General features: G+C 31.9%; 1 protein-coding gene across 1 annotated transcript in view; it reads left to right on the forward strand.

Moving 5' to 3' along the window:
* The window catches only part of ADGRV1 (adhesion G protein-coupled receptor V1), a 668,591-nt gene that overhangs the window by 108,416 nt on the left and 536,838 nt on the right, over positions 1 to 23,337 (forward strand). Inside the window, exons 30-35 of the mRNA XM_031938764.1 lie at positions 1,976 to 2,191; positions 2,671 to 2,915; positions 4,593 to 4,774; positions 5,941 to 6,752; positions 8,575 to 8,784; positions 19,063 to 19,193. Coding sequence (XP_031794624.1) covers positions 1,976 to 2,191; positions 2,671 to 2,915; positions 4,593 to 4,774; positions 5,941 to 6,752; positions 8,575 to 8,784; positions 19,063 to 19,193 — 1,796 coding nt within the window. The remainder of the gene's footprint in view (positions 1 to 1,975; positions 2,192 to 2,670; positions 2,916 to 4,592; positions 4,775 to 5,940; positions 6,753 to 8,574; positions 8,785 to 19,062; positions 19,194 to 23,337) is intronic.

Consider the following 23,337-nt stretch of genomic DNA (forward strand, 5'->3'; position numbering starts at 1 on the left):
TTCATTTACATGAAAATATCAAATATTTTCATATCAATAGTTATGTAAAAATGCAAAGCTTATAGAAAGAAGGCCATAATCGTCACAAACAAGATGAAAAAAACATCCACCTATATACTGAAAAAAATCAGTTGTTACTATAGATTAATTATATTACTTCCAGTGCACTACACACACACACACACACACACACACACACACACACTTTACATTTTACAAAGAGTTTTTTGATTCTGTCAAAATTAAAAATGCTTTGGAGTACAAAGAACAGCAAATTCTAAAGTAAAATGAAGACTTAAATAAAAAAAAAGATAGTCAATTGAAAGCTTTCCTCAGAATATAGGCTCCGTTAAGTAATAGGGATATGCAACTTTTTTGTGGAATCCTATACAGAGTGAACTTGGGAAGTCTAGGGAATATTGTTCCCAGTTTTAAAATACTGAGTCAGTGTTCTTCAGAGTGGGAATAGTGAGAAAGAACATGGAATGTTTTTAAGAGGTGAAATCATCCAATCGATAGATCACATTTTACTCTTCCTGAAGTAGACAGTTGTGGGGCTTGTCTCCAATGTAAGTACCTAAACCTTTCAACCATTATCCTGCAATATTCTCCCACTCTGTGTCTGCCTTCTGGAGCAGCTCACAACCCTTGCTATCTTAACTGGCATTCCCTAAGGGCAGCTATAACCTAACAGCTGTTAAGCAGAAGTAGTATAGATGTCAGTGGGGAAATTCTTTTCCCCATCCCCTGAATACCCATCCCCTGTCTCTAGTCACCTTGTGATTGTAGTAGACATTCATTTGGAGATCAGATTTTGCAGCCAAAGGCAATGCTTTTGTAAATAAATCGCTAATAAATTTACTAAGAGTAAATCGCTCTTCCAGAGCCATATTTGTTTTGGGTTGCATAGCTGAAGTCACATAATAGTACACAAACATTTATGAATTAGTGTGAATTTATGAATAAATTTATGAATAAACACATATGGGCTTATTAGAGGCATAAGCACATAAATATTTCATTGAAAGGGTATACAATAAAAAGAAATTGTAAACAAATGTACTAAACAATAGTTAGCTATTATGTTCTCATTAAAATAAGATAGTATTTTTGAATTTGGAATAAAATTCTCCTGAAAATAAATAATTTTCTATTTTTTCTTTTAAATCAGGCATATATTATATGGAATTTATTATTACTCTTAGGCATATAAAAAGAGTTGTAAAAATTAGAGTTTGGTTTAAAGTGTAAGGTTCTACCACAATAAAAAAATTTTGAGAGAGAGTGGATTATTTAATCTACCAAGTATGATCAGAAATTTGTTTCTATATTTTTAATGTTTGATACAGATATGGAAACCTGAATAGTAAGTAATGATCATATGTGAAGATTTGGAAATGGTTCTGCCTTGGAAGGAGAAATGACCTAGAGTTTTAATTATAAGAGTTGCTTTGCTTTTTAATTCTGGGGTATATTAGACAAAGTTTGTAGGTTTCTTAGTATAATAGATAGAACCTTAGTCTGGAGTCAGGAAAACTTGATTTCAAAGACTTTTTTACATACTTACTAGCAGTGGAAACCTGGGTAAATGACTTAACCCAGGCATTTTTAATCTGGGGTCTGTGGACTTTTAAAAAATGACAACTGTATTTTGTTATAATTGGTTTCCTTTGTAGTCTTATTTATTTTATTTTATGTATTTAAAAATATAAAAAATGGGCTTCACCAGACATCCAAAGGAGATTGTTACACACAAAAAGGTGAAGACCTCCTAATTAAACTTTCTGGACTTTAGTTTCCTTATCTGTAAAAGGAGAAGGTTGTATATGATGACCTTTAAGATCCCTTCCAACTCTAGATCTGTGATCCCATGACTAAGATTTTTGTAAATTAATAGATCAGTTTTCTTAAAATATTTAACTTCTTTTTGTTTTAGTTTAGAGTTTAAAAGCATATTGCTTTTTTGACTTGGTAGGTGAAGACTACAGTATAGCCTCATCCGACGTGGTCTTGCTAGAAGGTGAAACCAGTAAAGCTGTGCCAATATATATCATTAATGACATATACCCTGAGCTGGAAGAATCTTTTCTAGTGCAACTGCTGAATGAAACAACTGGAGGTGCCAGACTTGGAGCATTAACAGAGGCAATCATCATTATCGAGGCTTCCGACGATCCTTATGGATTATTTGGTAAACTGGATCACTTTGTTTCACTCTTCAGACTCATCAGTTGGGAAATGAGGAGATAAAATGTGCCATATGACAGATTTCCTTTCATTTTCATAGAATTAAAGAATGAATCCTTTCACTTTTCTATTGAGACTTTGTTAGTTCCCTGGATAAGTAGCAGGGAGTCTATTCAAGAGGCTTATTGATTAACTGCTGAACAGATACAATATAGTCCCGCCTTGATTGCCATTAGTAGTGAATTAGGTTAGCATCTTCTATACTTAGAAAATTTCCACTCCCAAGAGGAAAGAAACCACAGAATAGTTTATTTGGTAACTGGCAGCATTCCCTATTTCTTAGTGTTAAGCTATCAAGACTGAATAGCAGAAAAATCTCAAATACCCCAAAACCAATTAATCAGGTGGCCAATTTCTTACTTACCACTCATCGCAGACTTGTCTTTACCATGTGTTTGAAACTAACTGTGCTTCACACTTCAGTTTTTCAGACTACTAAACTTATAGTAGAAGAGCCTGAGGTTAATTCTGTGAAGGTAAACCTGCCAATAATTCGCAATTCTGGGACACTCGGCAATGTCACTGTTCAATGGGTTGCCACCATTAATGGAGAACTTGCCACTGGTGACCTGCGAGTTGTCTCAGGTAATGTGACCTTTGCCCCTGGGGAAACCATTCAAACCTTGTTGTTAGAGGTCCTGGCTGACGACGTTCCGGAAATTGAAGAGGTGAGAAGAAGAGCTAGTCTAGAATGACACTGTAAATCAACTTCTGTTACCTTGTCTTATGATTATTAAAACGTGTGTAGGAATATTAGTGCTGTTATATTTGAAAACGAGTATTTAATATATCATTTAACAAAAGATTTTTTAAATATGCAATGGAAAATGAAATCCTAAGCTTCATTAAAAAATAGTAATTCCATAAGGTATTGTGTAGTGTTATCAATACTTTACTAATCTGTATGTTCATAGAGTTTCTTCTGTAAGATATATGTGGACTTTAGTTATTATAGTTAAGCATTTAGAATATCTGGGCCATGATTTTTTTCTTTCTATTCCATTTAAGATAATGTTAATTTTTAATTTGATTGAATCTGTGCTTCCTTTTGGCTTTAGCGTGAGCCAATCTGTTTAAATTAAAGATTGTCACCCACATTAAGCACCTTCCCAATCTCAGTTTCTTTATGATGAAGAGGCTTGCTGAAGAAATAAAAATTTAGATTTACTGTGAATCTAAGTTAATTCTAATAATATTATTGTATGAGAATAAAACTTTCTTAATCAAACACAAGCAGCATTAAAATCTGAGCCTATAATGATTTTCTAAGAAACATGGTTCTAAATATTGTTTTTCTTTTATGAATTTAGAATGATAGAATGTTGGTGCTATTAGTATTAGGTGTCAGGATGAAACCTACAGAATTTCCTTTAAGTGTGAATTGTTTTTCTATATACAAGTGAAAAAAAATCTGTAGTTTGGAGATTAGCCAATAGGTATACATTTTTTAAAAAATCATGTGCTTTAAAGCATTCAATATATATTTTATTTTGTCAGAAAGTTTCCGTCTTATATTGTTACAATAAGCTAAAATAGTTTATGCAACAAGAAATAAAAGTATACTTTAGCTGATGAAGAAAATGAATTCACTTCTGTCTAAATAATATAGTTGAATAGATATTTTTCTCATGAGAAAGCCCATGATATGACCATAGGCAAGTTTTCAAAGAGGAGAAAGGAGAGGCTGGTGACTTCACAGCCCTTCCTCATTTAACTCGAATTCATTTTCATGCCATGACATTCCTTTCCTGATATTATGGTCGCCTTCAAGAAAGGACAACCAAAAACAATAGTAATCAGTCAATCCACAAACATTTAAGAATCTACTATGTCAAATTGTGCTAGTCTCTGGCTAGACCCAAAGGAGAAGGGAAAGGGAGAAAGTGAATATTTATTGTTCCATTATATTCTAAGTTCTAAGTTACTGTGCTAAGCATGTTATAAATATTAGCCTTTTGATCTCTTTTGAACCTTGTGAGACAGGTGAGATGATCCTCCTTTTACAGTTGAGGAAATGGAGGCAGACAGAGATTAAGTGAATTGACCAGGGTCATACAGTTGATGAATGTCTTAAGACACATTTGAGCTTAGGTTATCCTGACTCCAGGTCCATCTGTGCTACCTTGCTCCCCATTAATGATTATGTTTCTTTTCAAGCAATTGGGGGAGGGCAATTAATTTATTTGTATGTTTCATAAAGGATTTTTCAGTCTTTCCTAAATCATTACTTTTTGAGTCAACTGAATCAGAACTGTTAGGCTATTTTGAAATATTTCTGTTATCATTCTTACTCTGATCTCAGAACTCGGATATTATTGAGAAAGTTTTTCACTCTTTCCTATTAGGTTATCCAAGTGCAACTAACTCATGCCTCTGGTGGAGGTACAATTGGGTTAGACGGAGTGGCAAATATTATTGTACCTGCCAATGATAATCCTTATGGTACAGTAGCCTTTTCTCAATCCATTTATCGTGTCCAGGAACCTCTGGAGAAAAGTTCTTGTGTCAACATAACTGTCAGGAGAAGGTCTGTAAAACAAATATTCTGATTTTGGTTGGAATTTCTTGAATATTTAAATGATTTGATGATTGTGATTTCCAAGATATTTTACAAGATACACAATAGTTGATTAAATTTCTTTGTGAAATATAATACTTGCTGATTGCTTATTTATAAGCATAATTTTAAAGCCTTTAATTTAGTCAACAATTTCACAGGCACAGAATTTAAGAATACAGAGAGATCTCAGTGGCCATCTAGTCTAAGGCATGGCCATGATCACCTAGGTAATAAGTAGTTGTATACCCATTACTTGGAGACCTCCTGGGAGGGGAAAACATAGCACCTCTCTGGGTAGCTCATTTAACTTTTGGATAGCTTTAATGGTTAAGTTTTTTTCATGGCCTTGTTCTAGTGGACATACCTTGGAATGAAATGGATGCTTGTTTTTAAATAAAATAAAACTCAATGATTTATTTTTTTTTCTATCAGTTCTAAGGTGAAAACTCTATAATTGAGAATGTGATCTATCTAAATACTTGTAGTCAGAAGCCAAATTTTTTAAAAAGCCATTCCTCCTCAAAAGTTACTCATATTACTTTTTTTGTGATTTCATTATAATTTAATAAAACGGGGGTGGGGAATAGAGTAGGGGAATAATATACAAATAGATTTGAGAAGGAATTCCAATGACTTGCATCATGATGTCACTTATGAAAGCTAAATAATAAATCTTTCTTTAAACTAATTTCCCAACATCTATTTTTAAATAAAAAGGACATTATATAATTCAGCTCATAAAATTATAGTTTTAGAACTGGAATGCATTTTAGAGGTCAATCCCTTCCTTTTCCTCAAGTGAGAAAAATGAGACCTAAGAAAATTAAGTGACTTGCCCAATGTCACATGGAAAGTAAGTTTCAGAGGGATGCTGGATCCTTAAAGAAAATCTAGTCTGATTTCTTAGTTTTACATTTAAAAAAGAGATGAACTGACCTAGATTATTATTTTATAATTTTTTATTATCATATCATTTCTCATCATGATAATTTTTAGAAACTAAGTTTTTTTTGGCAGTTTAACATGATGGGAAGTGTGAAAAAACAATAATTCAAGCTTCTTTAATGTGGATAATTTAAGTAAAATCATTCTGATGAACTAATCTGGCTCTCAATTTTCACTGCATTTTTTAGCGGAGGACGATTTGGCCAGCTGCTGATCTATTATAACACATCAGATATTGATGTTGTGGCTCTTGCAATGGAGGAAGGTCAGGATGTCCTGTCCTTTTATGAATCACCAACTCAACAGATTTCTGACCACCTTGGAAGAACTTGGGTGAATGTCTCTACAATGCTGGATCCTCAGCACACATGTGCCACTCTGTGCCTTAAAGAACAAGCATGTTTAGCCTTTTCCATTTCTGTTTCTTCTGAGATTCCCCAGTGTTTTTGGATTATCACTTGGACTACTCCAATTGAAAACAGCTCAGAATTCTGGACCTATCAGAAAAACATGACAAGGGTAGCTGCCCTTTTTAGCCGACAGGCTGTGGCAGGAAGTGATTATGAGCCTGTGATAAGGCAGTGGGCTATAATGTTGGAGGGCGATGAATTCGCAAACCTTACAGTCTCCATCCTTTCTGATGATGTCCCAGAGATGGATGAGAGTTTCCTTATTTCCCTTCTAGAGGTTAAACTGATGAACATCTCAGCCAGCCCCCCAAACCAGCCAACCATTGGACAGCCAAATACCTCTACAGTTGTCATAATGTTGAATGGTGATGCCTTTGGAGTATTCAAAATCTACAGTATCAGCCCCAATACATCAGAGGATGGCCAGTATGTGGAAGTTCAAGAGCAGCCCCAAACCTTGATACACCTATCAATTGAGAGGATAGGGGGCAGCTTAGGCCAGGTCACGGTGGAGTGGCGTGTGGTTGGTGGAACAGCTATTGAAGGTATAGACTTTATAGGGGAAGGAGAGATTCTGACTTTTGCTGACGGTGAGCTTTAACATTATTTCAATGTCAATATTTATTATTTTCATATTTTAGCAAGATTTGGAATGTCTATGATTCTAACTAGTATCTTATATATTTATATGCACATATGTATTCATAACATATATATAATCCCATACATATAAGGTCTATACACTACAAAGTACATGCAATATACATTATACAATATAGATAGTATATACAACATACTGTATATAGAGAAAGGAATTAAGTTATATATATATTACATTTTATAGTATACTATATGCAATATAGCATATAGTTTTATTATATACTACATATTAGTAATATTTTATTATATATTAATACATATTATATAATAAATAATATGTATAACATATGATATATGTAATGTGTATTATATCATATACCATATATTGTATACTTCATAGTTGTACGGTATGTTGCAAATACTATTTATTGTCTATATAATATAATGTATAGCTTTTACTATACTATTAAATTTGTACTATATGGTATAGCATATATACTATATGTTATATGGATAGTATATGCTGTAATATTATACATAACATACAGTTACATATGCATGATATAAGATAATGCATACATATATGGATCATATACTATATATTACATATACAGTATATTATAGATATCATACTTAAAAATATGGTATACTATATTGTCATGTGGTATAGCGTATTTTATGATATAGTATATAATATAAAATATATTTAAATATAATTATATAATAATTGTGCTATTTATTAACTATACTAAAATACATTATATAATAAAATACATTTTTGTATGTTATATATGATATATTGCACATGCAATATGTATTATGTGCAACATATATGTATGTGTGAGATTATATATAGTATATAATATACAGTATATATTCCATGAATAATATAATATATAATAGATGGCATATAATTTAAATATTACATAGTATATAATTCAGTATGACATATATGTATAGTATATATTGTATGCACAATAATATATGGTAGCATACAATATTCTATATATGCACTACATATACACAGAGAGAGTAGAGTAACTTTTCCAATTCTTTTCTCTTATTGTGTTTGTCCTTAATTATAAATCAGACAGGAAGTACTTTTCAAGCATATAATGTGTGCCAGGCACAGGGGCACCATGACAAAAAAATTATATATCTCTCTCTCATATAGATAGATATATATATATATATATCTATCTATATGAGAGAGAGAGAGAGATATATTTATATACACACAGAATAATATTTTTTTAAATGAGAAAATTTTATACAAAGTAGTTATGGAAGGGCTGGGCAGATCAGGGAGGTTTCATGTAGAAAATGGTGCTTTATCTGTGACTTGAATGAAGAAAGGGATTCTGTAAAACACTGATGAGGAGAGAATACATTCCAGGCATAGAGATAGGGAGATAAAATTGTGTGCGTTTGTGTGTGTGTGTGTGTGTATGTGTGTGTGTGTAATAGAGAGAACATCAGTTTGACTGCACTACAGGATGTAGGAAGTAGGATAATATATAATAAAGGGGAAAACTGTGAAAGACTTTAAAAGCCATACAGTCAGGTAAACAAACATTTATTAAATGCTTATTGTGTGTCAGGCACTGTACTTAGCACCAGGAATATAAACAAACAACAGAGAGATATTGGGGTTTATTGATTATGATAATGACGCAGATCTGTGCCTAAAGAAACTCACTTTAAGAATGAATACTGGTACAGCAGAGTTGCCCCTTCCTAGTACTTGTGAAAATAATGAATTGACCTTTAAAATCAGTGATTATGTTGTTCTTGTTTATGTCATTACTTTAGGTGAAACCAAAAAGACGGTGACTTTGACCATTTTAGATGATTCTGAGCCTGAGGATGATGAAAGCATTATAGTCAGTTTGGTTTACACTGAAGGTGGGAGTCGTATTTTGCCCAGTGCTGACACTGTTACAGTGAATATTTTGGCCAATGACCATGTTGCAGGAATTGTTAGCTTTCACACAGGCTCCAGGTCTGTTATTGGTCATGAAGGTAGGTTCTTTTTTTCTGTTTACTACATTAATTCTCTTTTTTTATGGACATTATCAATTAATACAGTTTATGAATGCTTTTTGTATTTATTTATTTCATGGTTTTGGTAAGCTTAATATCAGGTATGAGAAAAACTTGTTTGGATCATTGGAATACTTGGCTTCCTATGAGTAAATTTCTACTTGGACATATAATAGCAATTTCAGTTTGCAAAGTAAATTGTGTCTGTCTATTGTATTTCTTGGAACAAACGTGGAAATTCAAAGTTCATTATGGGCATATGCAGCAAACATAGAAAAGGCATACTCCAAATCAAGTCAACATATCTTGATGTCTAGCAATTTTATTGCAAAAGTGGGGAGAATTGCAAAAACTGCATTGTAAAATTTTTTTAGGATCAAGAAATGATTTATCTGTGTGTAGTCAATAATGAGTCAAGTTAGTCTTTGCAGATTCATGCAGAAAATATATATTTTCCTTTTTTTTCTTATGCAGAGTACAGTTTCATTCAATCCACAGGTAGGATTGTCTGCCATATGTAATTCTTTCCTTTTAATGCACCAGTCATTTAATACTGGTATTTAATCTGGCATTTCTTAGGTATGTCTTCTTCTTTTACCAATGAGCTATGAAAATTGCTTATTTGAATTTTTTACCACCCTGAAGACAGCCTGGTGATGAATTAATGGAACAAATTTTGTTTAGCTAAAATGTTTCTTTGGCATCTTTAACTTAGAACAGAATCTGCTTGTGTGAAATAAGTTACAGTAATAGTTTTTATTACATTATTAGGCAAAACAAATAATGTTTTCCATTAATGGTCCTGATTTATATGCCTCTCAGGAGTTACTTGTCAAGTTAAGACCCTCACAGAGTGTAAAACAAATACTAGTGACCTTTAAGAACATTATTAATAAGCTAACAACAGATATTATATTTTAGGTTAAACCCTGTTTCATTATAAAGCATTATTAATATTGTTTCTGTAGTAGAAATTACAGTGTAATAGGGATCAGGCCAATTTCAAAAACTTACTAGCTTTAGAATTTAGGTAAGTAAATTAATTAACTCACTTTGTAACTGAGGGTATTCACTATAAAATGTTGATAATATTTACTATCCCTAAGTCACAGGACTGTTTTGAGGACCAAATAAGATAATATTTATAAAAATACCTTGCCATACAAATGTAAGATATCATTATTTTTTGTTATTTCCATATTTGATTAATTGAACTTTCAGAAAGATGCATTTTAAAAATCTGATCACAAATTTTATGCAAAAATCTGTTTTTGTCTTGTCCTATGCAGTGATGATTCTGTGTCATGAAAGTACATGATTTTGTACTTAATTTATTTGTAGCAATTATAGAACATAAGAATTAGTCATTAATAAAGATGGGGAAAAATAGTCAGGTTGTGTTTTTTTTTGTTTTGTTTTGTTTTGCGAGGCAATTGGGATTAAGTAATTTGCTCAAAGTCATAGCTAGTACATCTTAAGTATCAGAGGCCACACTTGAACTCAGGTTCTCCTGACTCCAGGTCCAGTACTCTATCCACTGCTATCTCTATCTAACTGCTCTATTATTTATAATTTTCATAAATTTAGATATTGATAATTATCCCTCTATTTTTAAAAATAAATTTATATATTCATAATTATCCCTCTATTACTTTTTTCTTCTATCTTAAATATCTCAAACATCTAAAGAAGACACATCAGAATTCCCAAAACCAAGAAAAAAATACACTAAAGATTTAGTATTTGTGGTAATAGTAGAATAGTAATAATACTAGTGGTAGTAGTAGCAGTGGTGGTAATAATGGGAGTAGTAATAATAATAGTACCAGCTAAGATTTAAGTAGGATCAAAATGTCTTCCACAGGTGATCCCTATGTGAATTCACCCAGTAATATGTCAGTAAAGATGTATTGAGTAAATAGATGGCTTATATAGATTTGGTTATAGAAACTAAGGAGTTTATAATGGTGGGAAATTTAGAATCAGGTCATTGCCACCAGAAATTGTGGAGATTTTGCAAGTTTATGAAAGAAAGTATAAAATATATTCCTTAAGGTTGCAAATATTTAGCATCTGCTAAATACCTAGCACGACCCATCCTGCTAGCTAGAACTATAGAAGAGAAGTATATGTCTTTCATAAACTAACACAACAAATCAGTATGCTACTAATAAAGATCTCACTGCAGTATTATTTCATATAAAATTTTTCCTCTTAATTATCTGGGAATAATATTGATTCATGAAAATTTAGGAACAATGTTTGTAGTCGCTTTCAAGACATTGAAAATTCATTAAAGAAATTACAATCTTGTGGAAATTTTATGAAAAAATATGATTCCTCTTTTCTTGTCTGCTGTTGTAGTTTCCTTGAAAATTCTTTTGGTAACCCAACAAAAGATGAATAAAAGCTCAATGTTTTTATTAAATTACAAAAAAAGCAATAATTTTATGTATCAATGGAAGTCTTTAGAACATTAAGTATAAATGAATTATAGAAGGATGGCAATACATGCCAGGATCATTTTTGCCATCTCCTTTGAAAAAGATCAGAAGATTCAAATGAATAATAATAATTATTGCTTATTTCACCCACACATACCCGTGGCTTATTTCACCCACACCCACCCATAATCCGAGTTGAACTTTTGCTTCTACTTAATATGCTTTTAACTCTACTCTTGTCAGCTCCCTGAATAGGACCTCCCAGCCTCTTCCTCTCTCCTCCTGCCCCCAAAACTATACCTACATATCCAAGACTTAATTGCAGATAATTTAGGTCCCTTCAATACTATTTAATCTCCCTGAACTCTCCTCCTCCATTATTCAAAACTTGATCTCACTATCATTCCTTCACTTCTTTCTTCACCTAGTCACTGAGGAAGTAATCTGTACTCTTCACTCAAGCAATTACTTTGCAAATGATTATTCCCTCCCACTTCTGCAATCTTGTTCCATCAACATCCTCTCTCATGTCTCAAAAAGCTTTCTTCCTCCACTAGTTTCCTTCCAAATGCTAACATGTATTTTTCATGTTATGGTCTTTGTTTCTAAACTTTGTTTAGTCATGTTTCTTTGACTAAATTCTTGAAAAAATTTTGCTACCTAATGCCTCCAATTTACCTGTTCCCATGTGTTATTTTTCAATCCCTTGTCATATGAATTTATTCTTAATATTCTTATGAAACTTTTCTTTCAAAGGTCACTTATGATGTAATGACCAGATTTATTGAACTATTTTAGGGTTCATTCTGACCTCCATAAATCAGTGAATATTTCAATAATTTTCTTCATCTTTTCTCCCCACCTTCTCTCCCACTATTGCCTCCTTTGGCAGTTTCTTTTACTCGCCTTACCTATCTTTCTGCAGGTGACTTGAAAGTCTGCATTTTTAGACCTAAACTTTATTGAGCTTTTAATTTTCTCCACTTATATATAGAAAATTTCAAACTTGAGTATCCCCAAACCATCTTACCTTTCCATATAAATCTGATCATTGACAGATTAGATCTAGACTTGGAAAAGACTTCAGATGCCCTGTTAGCCTAACTCAGTCATTTTACGGGGAATGAAGGGTTAAGAGAATGGACTTTAAATAACCTGCTCAAGGTAATACTAGTAGTAAACATCACTGATGGGTTTTGAACCATTGTTCTCTGACTCCAGAGGAAAGGCATTTTCATTTTTCTCTATAATAGGTTACATTATTTCCATTTCTTGCATTACTATTCACCCAGTCTCCCATGTTCAAATTATTGGTGTTATTTTTGATTCTTTGTCTACTCTACCTCCCATAGTCAATCAGTTTTAAATTCCTGTCAGTTTTATCTTTGGATAATTTTTTACATCCATTTCTTATCTCTTCCACTGTGTACCATCCTAGTATAGGCCCCCTTTATCTCTTACATTGTGATAAGGACTCTTCAAATTCTTTCTACATTTACTTTCTCCTTGCTTTAATCTCTCTTTCATATGGATAGTGGATTAAGTGCCCTTATTCAACAATCTGGTCAAGTCACTCCTCTGCTCAAAACTTTGCTCATGTATGTAGAGTGGGATCATAGGGTCATTGAGTTAGACAGACGATAACTTCACTATGGCCCAGTCCAACCTTCTCATTTTACACAGATTAAATGAATTCCTTGATGTTATACAAGTACTGAGTAGCCTAATCTAGATCTTCTGATTTCAAACCTTCACTAAGTTCATGTTCTTTTTCCCTCTTTTTTTATGCTATTACATATGCCTGGAATATCCTTTTTCTTCTTCGCCTGTTGCATTTTTTTAAACCCCAATTCAAATGTTTCCTCCTCTATGAAACCTTCTTGAATTAACTTTGTCTTCCTCAGACTTAACAACACTTAGTTTTTTTTTTTAGTTCTCTAATATATTTTATGTGAAACCATGCATGATATTTGTTTATGTTTATATTTCATCTATTAGATTATAAGCTCCAAAAAAGGCAAGTGTCATATCTTATTGTAACCACATTTTCTCCAGTATTAAGAACAGTGACAGTAGATTTTTAATGCATATTTATTAGATCTGAATTTGAAGAAGCTGGGAACTAATTGGAGATAGGGATGAAGGGAAGAGAAGTCAAATACAGCTGCAAAGATGTGAACCTAACAACTGAGATAGTTGGCAAGAAGTGATAAAATGTGTGAGTTGAAGAGATAGGGGGTTTATATGTATTGAGTAAGGAAAAAAAAGAAAAGTATCTAGAAATTTGGTCATGGTTTAGAGATAAGGTGATAGTCAAAAGAAAAATCTTGAAAAACTGAGACTGGGTGGGAGACACTATAGTTAAAAGTGAGCAGGAAGATGATTACTCAAAGTTAGAGAAGGATCAATAAGAACATACTGCCATAGAGCCCAATAGCAAAGAGTTTAGAGAAAATGGGGTGATTTTTTTCAAAAAATAGCAAAAACAAAACATGAGGAAGATGAGATAAAATGACCTGATTCAACTAAAAATTATTTCAGTAGGTTCAGAGATACCAGGAGAAGACATTATTTAGAGGTAAGCAAGGAAAAGAAGTTAAGGAAATAGAGATGAGAATTATGGACTCCATGTGGAATAAGTTTGTCTATGAAAGGAAGGAAATAGCTGCACAAGGAGTAGGTTCAAGAGAAAATTTTCTCAGGTTAGGGAAACTTGTCCGTGTTTGAAGGCAGAAATGAAGGAGCCAGTGTAGAAGTAAAGACTGAAAATGATAGGAAGAGGATAGGTTTGGGAACAGATCTCTTAGAAGATTGGAAGAAATAGAAGTTGGGAGGATCTTGTCATTGTGATAACACTAATTCATTAACACTGAGTTATGGTGGAATATCTTTTGTTCTGTTTTTCAAAACTTTGAAATCCATAAGCCATATAATACCTATATTATATAATGTAATAATAACATTTATGTAGTACTTATAGTTTATAAAGCACTTAAAATGTTATTTCATTTGATCTTTACAAGCTTGGAAATATGTTCTATTATTATTGTTTCTCTTTTACAAACAGAAAACAGGCTTGAGTGGTTAAATGACTTTTCTGGGGTCACACAGCTAATAAATGTTTGAGGTTGTATTTGAATTCAGGTTTTCCTGAGTCTAGGTCCAGGATCCCACCCCCATATCATCTTGCTGCCTCTTATATCATGAGTTAGATTATATTCACCAAATAAGCTATTCAAAAAGGTAACATTATACATGTTAAAATGTGTAAATTAAGAGAAATTAAAGATTTTGATTCTAGGTTTAGCTTTCAGAGTTCTGACCTGTATTAAAAATATGTGAAGAATGGCACCAGTAAAGTAAACATATCGAAGTTAATTCAACCTAGTTATTCCTAAATTTTGTATAATTTCTAAATGTAAAGTCTTGGTACAGCTTTGTCTTATTACTTTATTTTTGTATATTCTTGTCAGTTCTTTAAATGCTGCCTCATTCTGCTTTCTAAAAATGTAATACCATAACCAATATTTTGTACATATAATTCAACTGTACCCTATATAATAGTGCATAGAGAAATGTGCCTAATGTGAATTTATAAATATAAAAATATATATTCATGATGATTCTACTGAGATAACTGAAGATTAAATTGGGTAGAAATTTGATTCATGTGGACCACTCACATTGATAATACTGCTTCTGTTCTTCACATTGGTCTTCCATTTATATGATTACATTTAATACTTGGACTACAGTGAACATTCAACTTCAGCTTAGATTTTTGATTCATAGGAAGGAATTGTTTTATTGTATAACATGGTATTGAATCATGTTGAATCTTATTTCTGCATTTTCTACAAAAGCAATTGATTTGATACACAGTGGTGAATATTACTTTCTTTCAAACTTAATGTATGAAATTTAGAAATATGGTAGAATGAATTTGAGTGGAGTTTTAAACAATATATAATGGGTTTCATTATAAATCAAGGTTAGGAATTCAGCTAGCTCACTGGCCTCTGCAGGATCATAATCTTCATGTCATGTTCAATGGATTTTAAATTTTCATTTCTCTTAGAGACAGCATGAATCAACTTCAGGCAAGGATTTGCACACCAGCACATTTCCCCTGACATTTGAAATGTGATTCCTTAAACTCACTTTCAGTACTTCAAGACTGGGAACAATCTTAACTTTTCAATTTGTACTATTCACATGGATAGTTTCATTTCAAATTACTTATGTACCTATAATTGTTTCTAAAATATTCATCTATTATTCTCTTTTTTATTAGAAAGGACAACCAATTGGGATGGATGTGGGAGATGAAGAATATATATATATATATATATATATATATATATATATAATTAGAAATCTCCATCCTGTCAATTTAGATCTCTTAACTTTTTTTTTTTTTTTTTTTTTTTTTTTTTTTTTTTTTTTTTTTTTTTTTTTTTTTTTTTTTTTTTTTTTTTTTTTTTTTTTTTTTTTTTTTTTTTTTTTTTTTTTTTTAGTATAGTGCTACTATTTCTTTTCTTTTCCTCTTGACACTTTATATTTGGACGTTTGGAGCAAACAGATAATCTGCATTTAAATGCAGATTCCTTTCATTACAAAGTAGGATTATTTGTTCTTTCCTTTAGACTTTTTTTTCCAGCTTTTTCCAGTGCTGAAAGGTTTGATTTCTGTGGATGTCATTTTTAAAATTCTCTACAACTTCCATTTAATCCTAACTGTGATAGACAAAGTAGATGATTGCTTAGTGGGAATGTTCAAACCTCATCTTTGATGTTTACCAACTTTGTGACCCTGGGCAAATCAACCTTTGTTTCTTTATCTGTAAAATAGGCAAAATAGAATACATAGTGTCTTACTGAGTTGTTGAAAGGTTCAAGTGAGATAATGGATAGTAAGTGTTTTCTAATCTTTAAATTGCTGTAAAATTAGGTGGCACAGTGATAGATAGCTATCTAGGCCCAGAGTCAAGAAAACCTACATTCAAATGTGGCCTCAAATACATTCTAGCTTTGTGAAGGTGGGCAAGTAATTTAACCTCTGCTTGTCCCAGTTTAGACAATAGGGTTATTATGAGGTTTAAATGAGATAATATTTGAAAAGTGTTTAGCAGAATGCTTTGCACATAAGAAACAGTTAACAAATGTTTATTGATTTATGTATATCATGTGTCTTCATCATATATTTAAATTCTCCCTAAAATATTATAAGCTCTTCAAAAGGAGGAACAATGACTTACATATCTTTTTAATAGTGTTAAGCTCAGTGCATTGCCTAGGTGTACTTAAAATTTGTTTAACTAAATTAAATGAATTCCAGTTGCTATATGGTAATTTCTTTCCAGTTATTATGAAGCTATTTTATACTTTTGTCTTGTTCTACTAAGTTGCTCATAAATACTTTTAATTATTAATTTTTATTTTATTAATCTGTCAATAATTGAAATTAAGAAAGAAAACTCTCAGCTTTTTTTCTTGCTGTCTCCCATGCATAGAATTCTCTTCCTCTGAATTTCTGTCTCCTGAATTCCCTGACTTCCTTCAAATTCCAGCTAATGTGGGGATTAAAATTATCTAACCTGTAATGAAAGAGATGGAGGCAAAGCTCTGAGTCAGTATTACTGTAATAAAGAGTCTAAGAGCTCCTCTAAATGAAGTGAACCTCATATCTTAGATGCCCCCTCCTTCCCAGGCTTTATTTTTACAAAAATAAATATCTACACACTCAAGAATAACTATATCAAGTTCAGAAAAATTCCATTAATTTGATATATGACACATAAACAAAAATATGTCAGCAGCGTCATGTATTGGATGATGCATGGGGTATCTCCACTGAATAAATTGTTATAAGATGGACAGGATTCTCCTTAGGTTACTCAGGAAGAGATGATATAAGCTGTGGGAGGTTGGGTGAAAGATGAGATATCTCCCTTGCCTATGAGGTCATAAGGTGGTCATAAAATGGTTACCTGATCATGTTGGACAAGAGAGAATGGTCTGGAGATATTTTTTAAAAAATTGGAGAACTTTTTATGTAGTTGAGTCACCTCTGCCACACTGGACTTGTTTATCAGGATAAGGAAGAACAAGGGTAGAACATATTTAAGCAAACTGAACTTAGAATCTGCAGCTCACAGCTCTGAGAATTTATAATAACTGCCCCTGTGGAGTCATATCAGATTGATTGATACTGATTAGAATAGAGTAGGAGCCCAAATTCATTATTTCTCACACTAAAATACCACCTTGTAGAGGAAGTCTTTAAAACACCTGTTCATTCTGTTATCTTTCCTCTTTTAATTATTTCCTTTTTATCCTGTATATAGCTCATCGTACAATTGGTTTGCTTACTGTCTATTCCAGGGGTCCTCAAACTATGGCCCACGGGCCAGATTTGGCAGCTGAGGACATTTATCCTCTTCACCCAGGGCTATGAAGTTTCTTTATTTAAAGGCCCACAAAACAAAGTTCTTGTTTTTACTATAGTCTGGCCCTCCAGCAGTCTGAGGGACAATGAACTGGCCCCTTATTTAAAAAGTTTGAGGACCCCTGGACTCTATTCCATTAGATAGTGAGCTCCCTAAAGACAGGAACTTCTTTTTGTCTGTTTTTGTGTTTGCCCCAACATGTAATACACAATAAATGTTTATTGACTGTATGAATAAATTAATAAAATATTTTCCCTAGCATATTTGTATTTAGGAAAATTTTTCCCTAATAATAAAAATATGATTCCAATTTTGACACCTTGAGAAGCCAATGACTTGTTATGCTATTTATCACAAGGTAATTGGACATTCATTGTTTCCTAAAAGTATTTGAAAAAAAAACTGTTTGTAAATAGATGCCATTTATATGAATAAAAAAATATGATAGTGTCCTCATATGAACAGGCACACATATGTACACATCTCTAATATATACATATATTATATATACTGCTATAGTAAATGAAACTATATAAATTCCTTCCTTAGACATTAATTACTCAGATTAACTTTTCATTTTTAAAAATGAAATTTCATTTTTAACTCAATTATTTATTAGCATGTAATTATTTTCATCATCATATAACATTTATGAAATAAGTATTTTCATGATGCCAAAAGTCTTTAGTAGATATATTAAGAGCTGTATTTTTACCAATATTTCTTAGATCTTAGATTCTCTTTGATTTCAAGAAGCTTGCTTTTGCTTTTAGCTCATGTTCTCTCTAATACTACAAAACAATGCTTGATTATAAGAGCAATACCAAAAATATGTAAATGTAAATAAACTGGTCTTTTGTTTTAGTTTTCCTGAGGATCCTGTTCTTTTATATTTAAAATGCAGATAATGGTATTGCATAAATCAAATTCCAAAGAGATGTGCCTTAGAAGTATTTACAAGCATTTTCATATATGCATTGTATAAAATATCTTGCATTTCAGTATTAGTTATTTGGGTGAGTAAAGAGAAAATTGGCCCACTGTTAAATATAAATTGTGCCTTGAGTATTCATTTTAGCATGTGGAATGTTGTTTGTGTGTATGTGGGTAGGTTCTTTCTAGTTTTAAAGTATTAATATTCCTGAAGTTGAAATAACTAGAAGCATCAAGAATTCAGAGAGAACATTTTTGCTACTGAATTAATATTTTTTAAAGTTTAGCAAATGATGGCAAAATATTTAACAGTGGAGAGAATGATAATAGAATCACATAATATGTGTCTAGACCTTTTGACTATATTGAGTATTAATATAAAGGTGATTTTTTTTTATTAAGGAGACATACTTCTGCTCTTGCCATTTTTAGGAGAAAATCTAGAATTCCATGTCATAAGAACACCCCCTGGTCGAGGAAATGTTACTGTTGACTGGAAAATTATTGGTCATCATCTCGAGCATAACTTTGATAACTTTAGTGGAGAAATCTTCTTTCTTGAGGTAACTTTATATAAAATTGACATGAATATTTAGTGAAAATTATGAGTTTCTTTTCTATGCCAAATATGTATGGTAAGAACAAAGAGAAGGAGATCTGAAGATTATATTTTTGATACCGTGGAGAAGACTTCTTTTAGACAGAACTTCTAGAGATTCTTTATGTGGGTTATTTTCTCTTAGATGACACAGTAGTACTTAAGGTTGCTCCAGTGTCTCGACTTAGTAATCTAAAATTATATAAACTTGATAGTTCCCCTTCTTCCTCCAAAATTATAATATAGCAAATTATTTTGGACCTGCAAGATGAGTTTGTCCTTTTTTCTTGGAATCTCTGAACTTTAAGGAGTTTTGGTAATTATTTCTACGGAAATATATAATTGGTAAAATGGCTATGTAATGTGTAATGTAATTTTTGAGCACTTTACAACTATGTACAAATCCTCCTGGTAGTTTTTTTAAAAATCTTTTAAAATAAAAGCATTCTTTCAAAGGAAAGCACTAAATTTATAGTAAAAATATAATATATTTTAATTCTGATTCATTTCTCATGTTTCCTTACTCTCTCCCACCCTCAATAATTATCGTTTATTCTTCTTTACCAATATTTCTTAGATACATCTCTTGCTTTCCATTTTCATTCCCCACATTGTGGCCTAGGCACATATTACATCATAACTTAATTGTTATTATAGTCTCTTAAATAGTATCCTTAATAAATAGTATCCCTCTACTGACTTCTAGTCCATACTATTTACTGCTATCAGATTATTGTTTTTAAAACACCTCTTTGACTATAATTCTAAATTGTTAACAGATTAAAATCTCAACTCTTTAGATGGTATCTAAGGCTCTGCTTGCTATGCCTCATTGTCTGATCTTATCATTAGTTTGCTAAATAAACTGCTTGCTCTATCCAAATCAGTATAGTTAGCATTCTCTGTTGATGCCATACATATTTCTACATTGGAGTTTTTGTTCCTGTTCTATTTTTTTACTTACCACTTATCTACATGCTTCTTTCTTTCTTCATCTCCCTGAAGTCTCATATTTTCTGTAGTACTTTCCTTTATTATCTTATCCCCCAGTGTCACTCTCTCTGAATTTTCCTAGCACTTATTTCTTTGTCTTCCATCTGACACTTAGAATATGCTATTTTGTGGTGTTTTTCATATTTAAAAATTAATGAATGGAAAAGCATGTATTCATTGTTTACTATGAGCCATATGATGTGCTAAGGGCTAAAATTACACATAGAAAAATTAAGACAAGGTTTGTCCTCAAGAAGATTAAATTTTAATTGGGAGAGAGAATAAATAAAGAATAGTGATGACCAGAAAGAATGTTTTGGTCTGGACAGTTACAGGGACTGTAAACTGAAACAACCCTCAGAATTTAACCAGATACCTTATAAAGTAGAAAAAATTACAATGTTGGAATGTTGGAAAATCAATTTTGGAAATTGTTGGAAATGTTGGAAAAATCGTGGAATGATAGATATGTTACTACATTACTGGTAGAATTTTGAATTAGTACAACTATTTTGGAAAGCAATTTGTAATTATACAAATAAAATTACTAAAAATATCCATACTCTTTGATCTAGAGATTCCATCATTGAGCTTATATTACCACAGAAACCATAAATAAGAAGAAAGCCCCTAAATACACCAAAATATTTATGTTGGCATTTTTTGAGATTGCTAAGAATTAGGAGGAAAAAACAGATGCCTATTGCCTGGGGAATAACTAAACAAATTATAATATATAATTATAATGGAATTCTACTACACTGTAAGAAAAGATGTGTCTATCACTATTACTATTCAATATTATATTAGAAATGTTATCTTTAGCAATAAGAGAAGAAAAAGAAATTAAAGGAATTAGAGTAGGTAATGAGGAAACCAAGTTATTATTCTTTGCAGATGGTATGGTGATATATTTAGAAAAATCTAGAGAATCAACTGAAAAACTACTAGAAACAATTGACAACCTTAGCAAAGTTGCAGGAAACAATAAATCCACATAAATCATTAACATTTTCATGTTACCAATAAAGTCCAGCAGCAAGAGATACAAAGAGAAATTCCTTTTAAAATAACTATAGATAATATAAAATACTTGGGAGTCTACCTGCCAAGACAAAGTTAGGAACTATATGAATACAGTTACAAAACACTTTCCACACAAAGTCAGATGTTATCAATTGGAGAAATATCAAGTGCTCATGGATAGGCCAAGATAATATAATAAAAATGACAATTTTACCCAGATTAATCTACATATTCAGTTCTATACTAATCAAACTACCAAGAAATTATTTTAAAGAGCTAGAGAAAATAATAACAAAGTTTATCTGGAAGAACAGAAGGTCAAGAATTTCAAAGGAATTAATTTTTTTTAAAAATGCCAATGAAAGTGACCTAGCTTTATCAGACCTAAAGCCACATTATAAAGCAGTGGTCATCAAAACCATTTGGTACTATCTGTGGAATAGGTTAGGTTTACAAGATACAATAGTCAATGACTATAGTAATCTAGTGTTTGATAAACCTAAAGACCCCAGCTTCTGAGATAAGAATTTACTATTTGACAGAAATTTCTGGAAAAATAAAAATTAATATGTCTGAAACTAGGCAATGACCCATATCTAGCACCCTCTACCAAGATAAGTTCGAAATGGGTTCATGATTTAGACATAGACTGTCTTTTTTTTCTTCTAATTTGCTTTTAGTATCGCCATTTCACAGATCTGTGGAGAAGAAAGGAATTTGTGGCCAAAGAACTAAAGTACATTATAGAATGCAAAATGGATACTTTTGATTATATTAAATTAAAAAGGTTTTGTACAAACAAAACCAATGCAGACAAGATTAGAAGGGAATCATTAAACTTGGAAAAATGTTTAAATCCAAGGGTTCTGATAAAGGCCTCATTTCTAAAACATATAGAGAACTGACTCAAATTTGTAAGAATTCAAGCCATTCTCCAACTGATAAATATGTCTCCAACATATCAAAGGATATGAACAGACAATTTTCAGATGAGGAAATTAAAACCATTTCTAGTCATATGAAACAATGCCCTAAATCACTATTGATCAGAGAAATGTAAATTAAGATAATTCTGAGATACCACTACATACCTCTTAGAATGGCTAAGATGTCAGGAAAAGATAATGATGAATGTTGAAGTGGATATGAGAAAACTGGGACACATTCATTCTTGCTGGAGTTGTGAACTGATCCAACCATTCTGGAGTGCAAGTTGGAACTATGTTCAAAGGGCTCGTGCAAATCCTTTGATCCAGAAGTGTCTCCACTGGGCCTGTATCCCAGAGAGATCATTAAAAAGAGAAAAGGACCCACATGGGCAAAAATATTTGCAGGCAACCCTTTTTGTATTGACAAGAAACTAGAAACTGAACGGATACCCATCGGTTGGAGAATGGTTGAATAAGTTATGGTATATGGATGTAATGGAATACAATGGAAATAGAAACTATCAGCAGGATAATTTCAGGAAGTCCTGGAGAGACTTGCATGAACTGATGCTAAGTAAAGTGAGCATAATCAAGAGAACATTGTTCAGAGTTACAAGATTATGTAATGATCAACTCTAATGGACGTGGCTTTTTTCAACAATTAGGCCAATTACAACAGACTTGTGATGGAGAGAGGCATCTACATCCAGAGAAAGAATGGTGGGAGCTGAGTGTGGATCACAATAATAGTATTTTCACAAATTTTTCACTTTTAGTGTGTTTGCATTTTGTTTTTTTTCTCATTTTTTCCCATTTAATCTGATTTTTCTTGTGCTCCATAATTGTGGAAATATGTATAGAAGAATTCTACATGTCAAACATATGTTGGATTACTTGCCATCTAGGGGAGGGAGTGAGGAGAATGGAGGGGAAAACTTTTGAATACAAGGTTTTGCAGGGTGAATATTGAAAATTATATGCATATGTTTTGAAAATTAAAAGCTTTAATAAGGAAAATGAATTTTTTTTTAAAAAAGAAAAGGTGTGTGGTGAATACAGGGAAATGTGGAAAGAGCTATATGAACTGATACAGTAGAGTAAGCAGAGCTAAATAAATAATAAAATTTATTTGTAATTACAATACAAATGGAAAGAACAACT

The sequence above is a fragment of the Sarcophilus harrisii genome, chromosome 1, assembly GCF_902635505.1.
Source record: "Sarcophilus harrisii chromosome 1, mSarHar1.11, whole genome shotgun sequence".
NCBI lineage: Eukaryota > Metazoa > Chordata > Mammalia > Dasyuromorphia > Dasyuridae > Sarcophilus > Sarcophilus harrisii.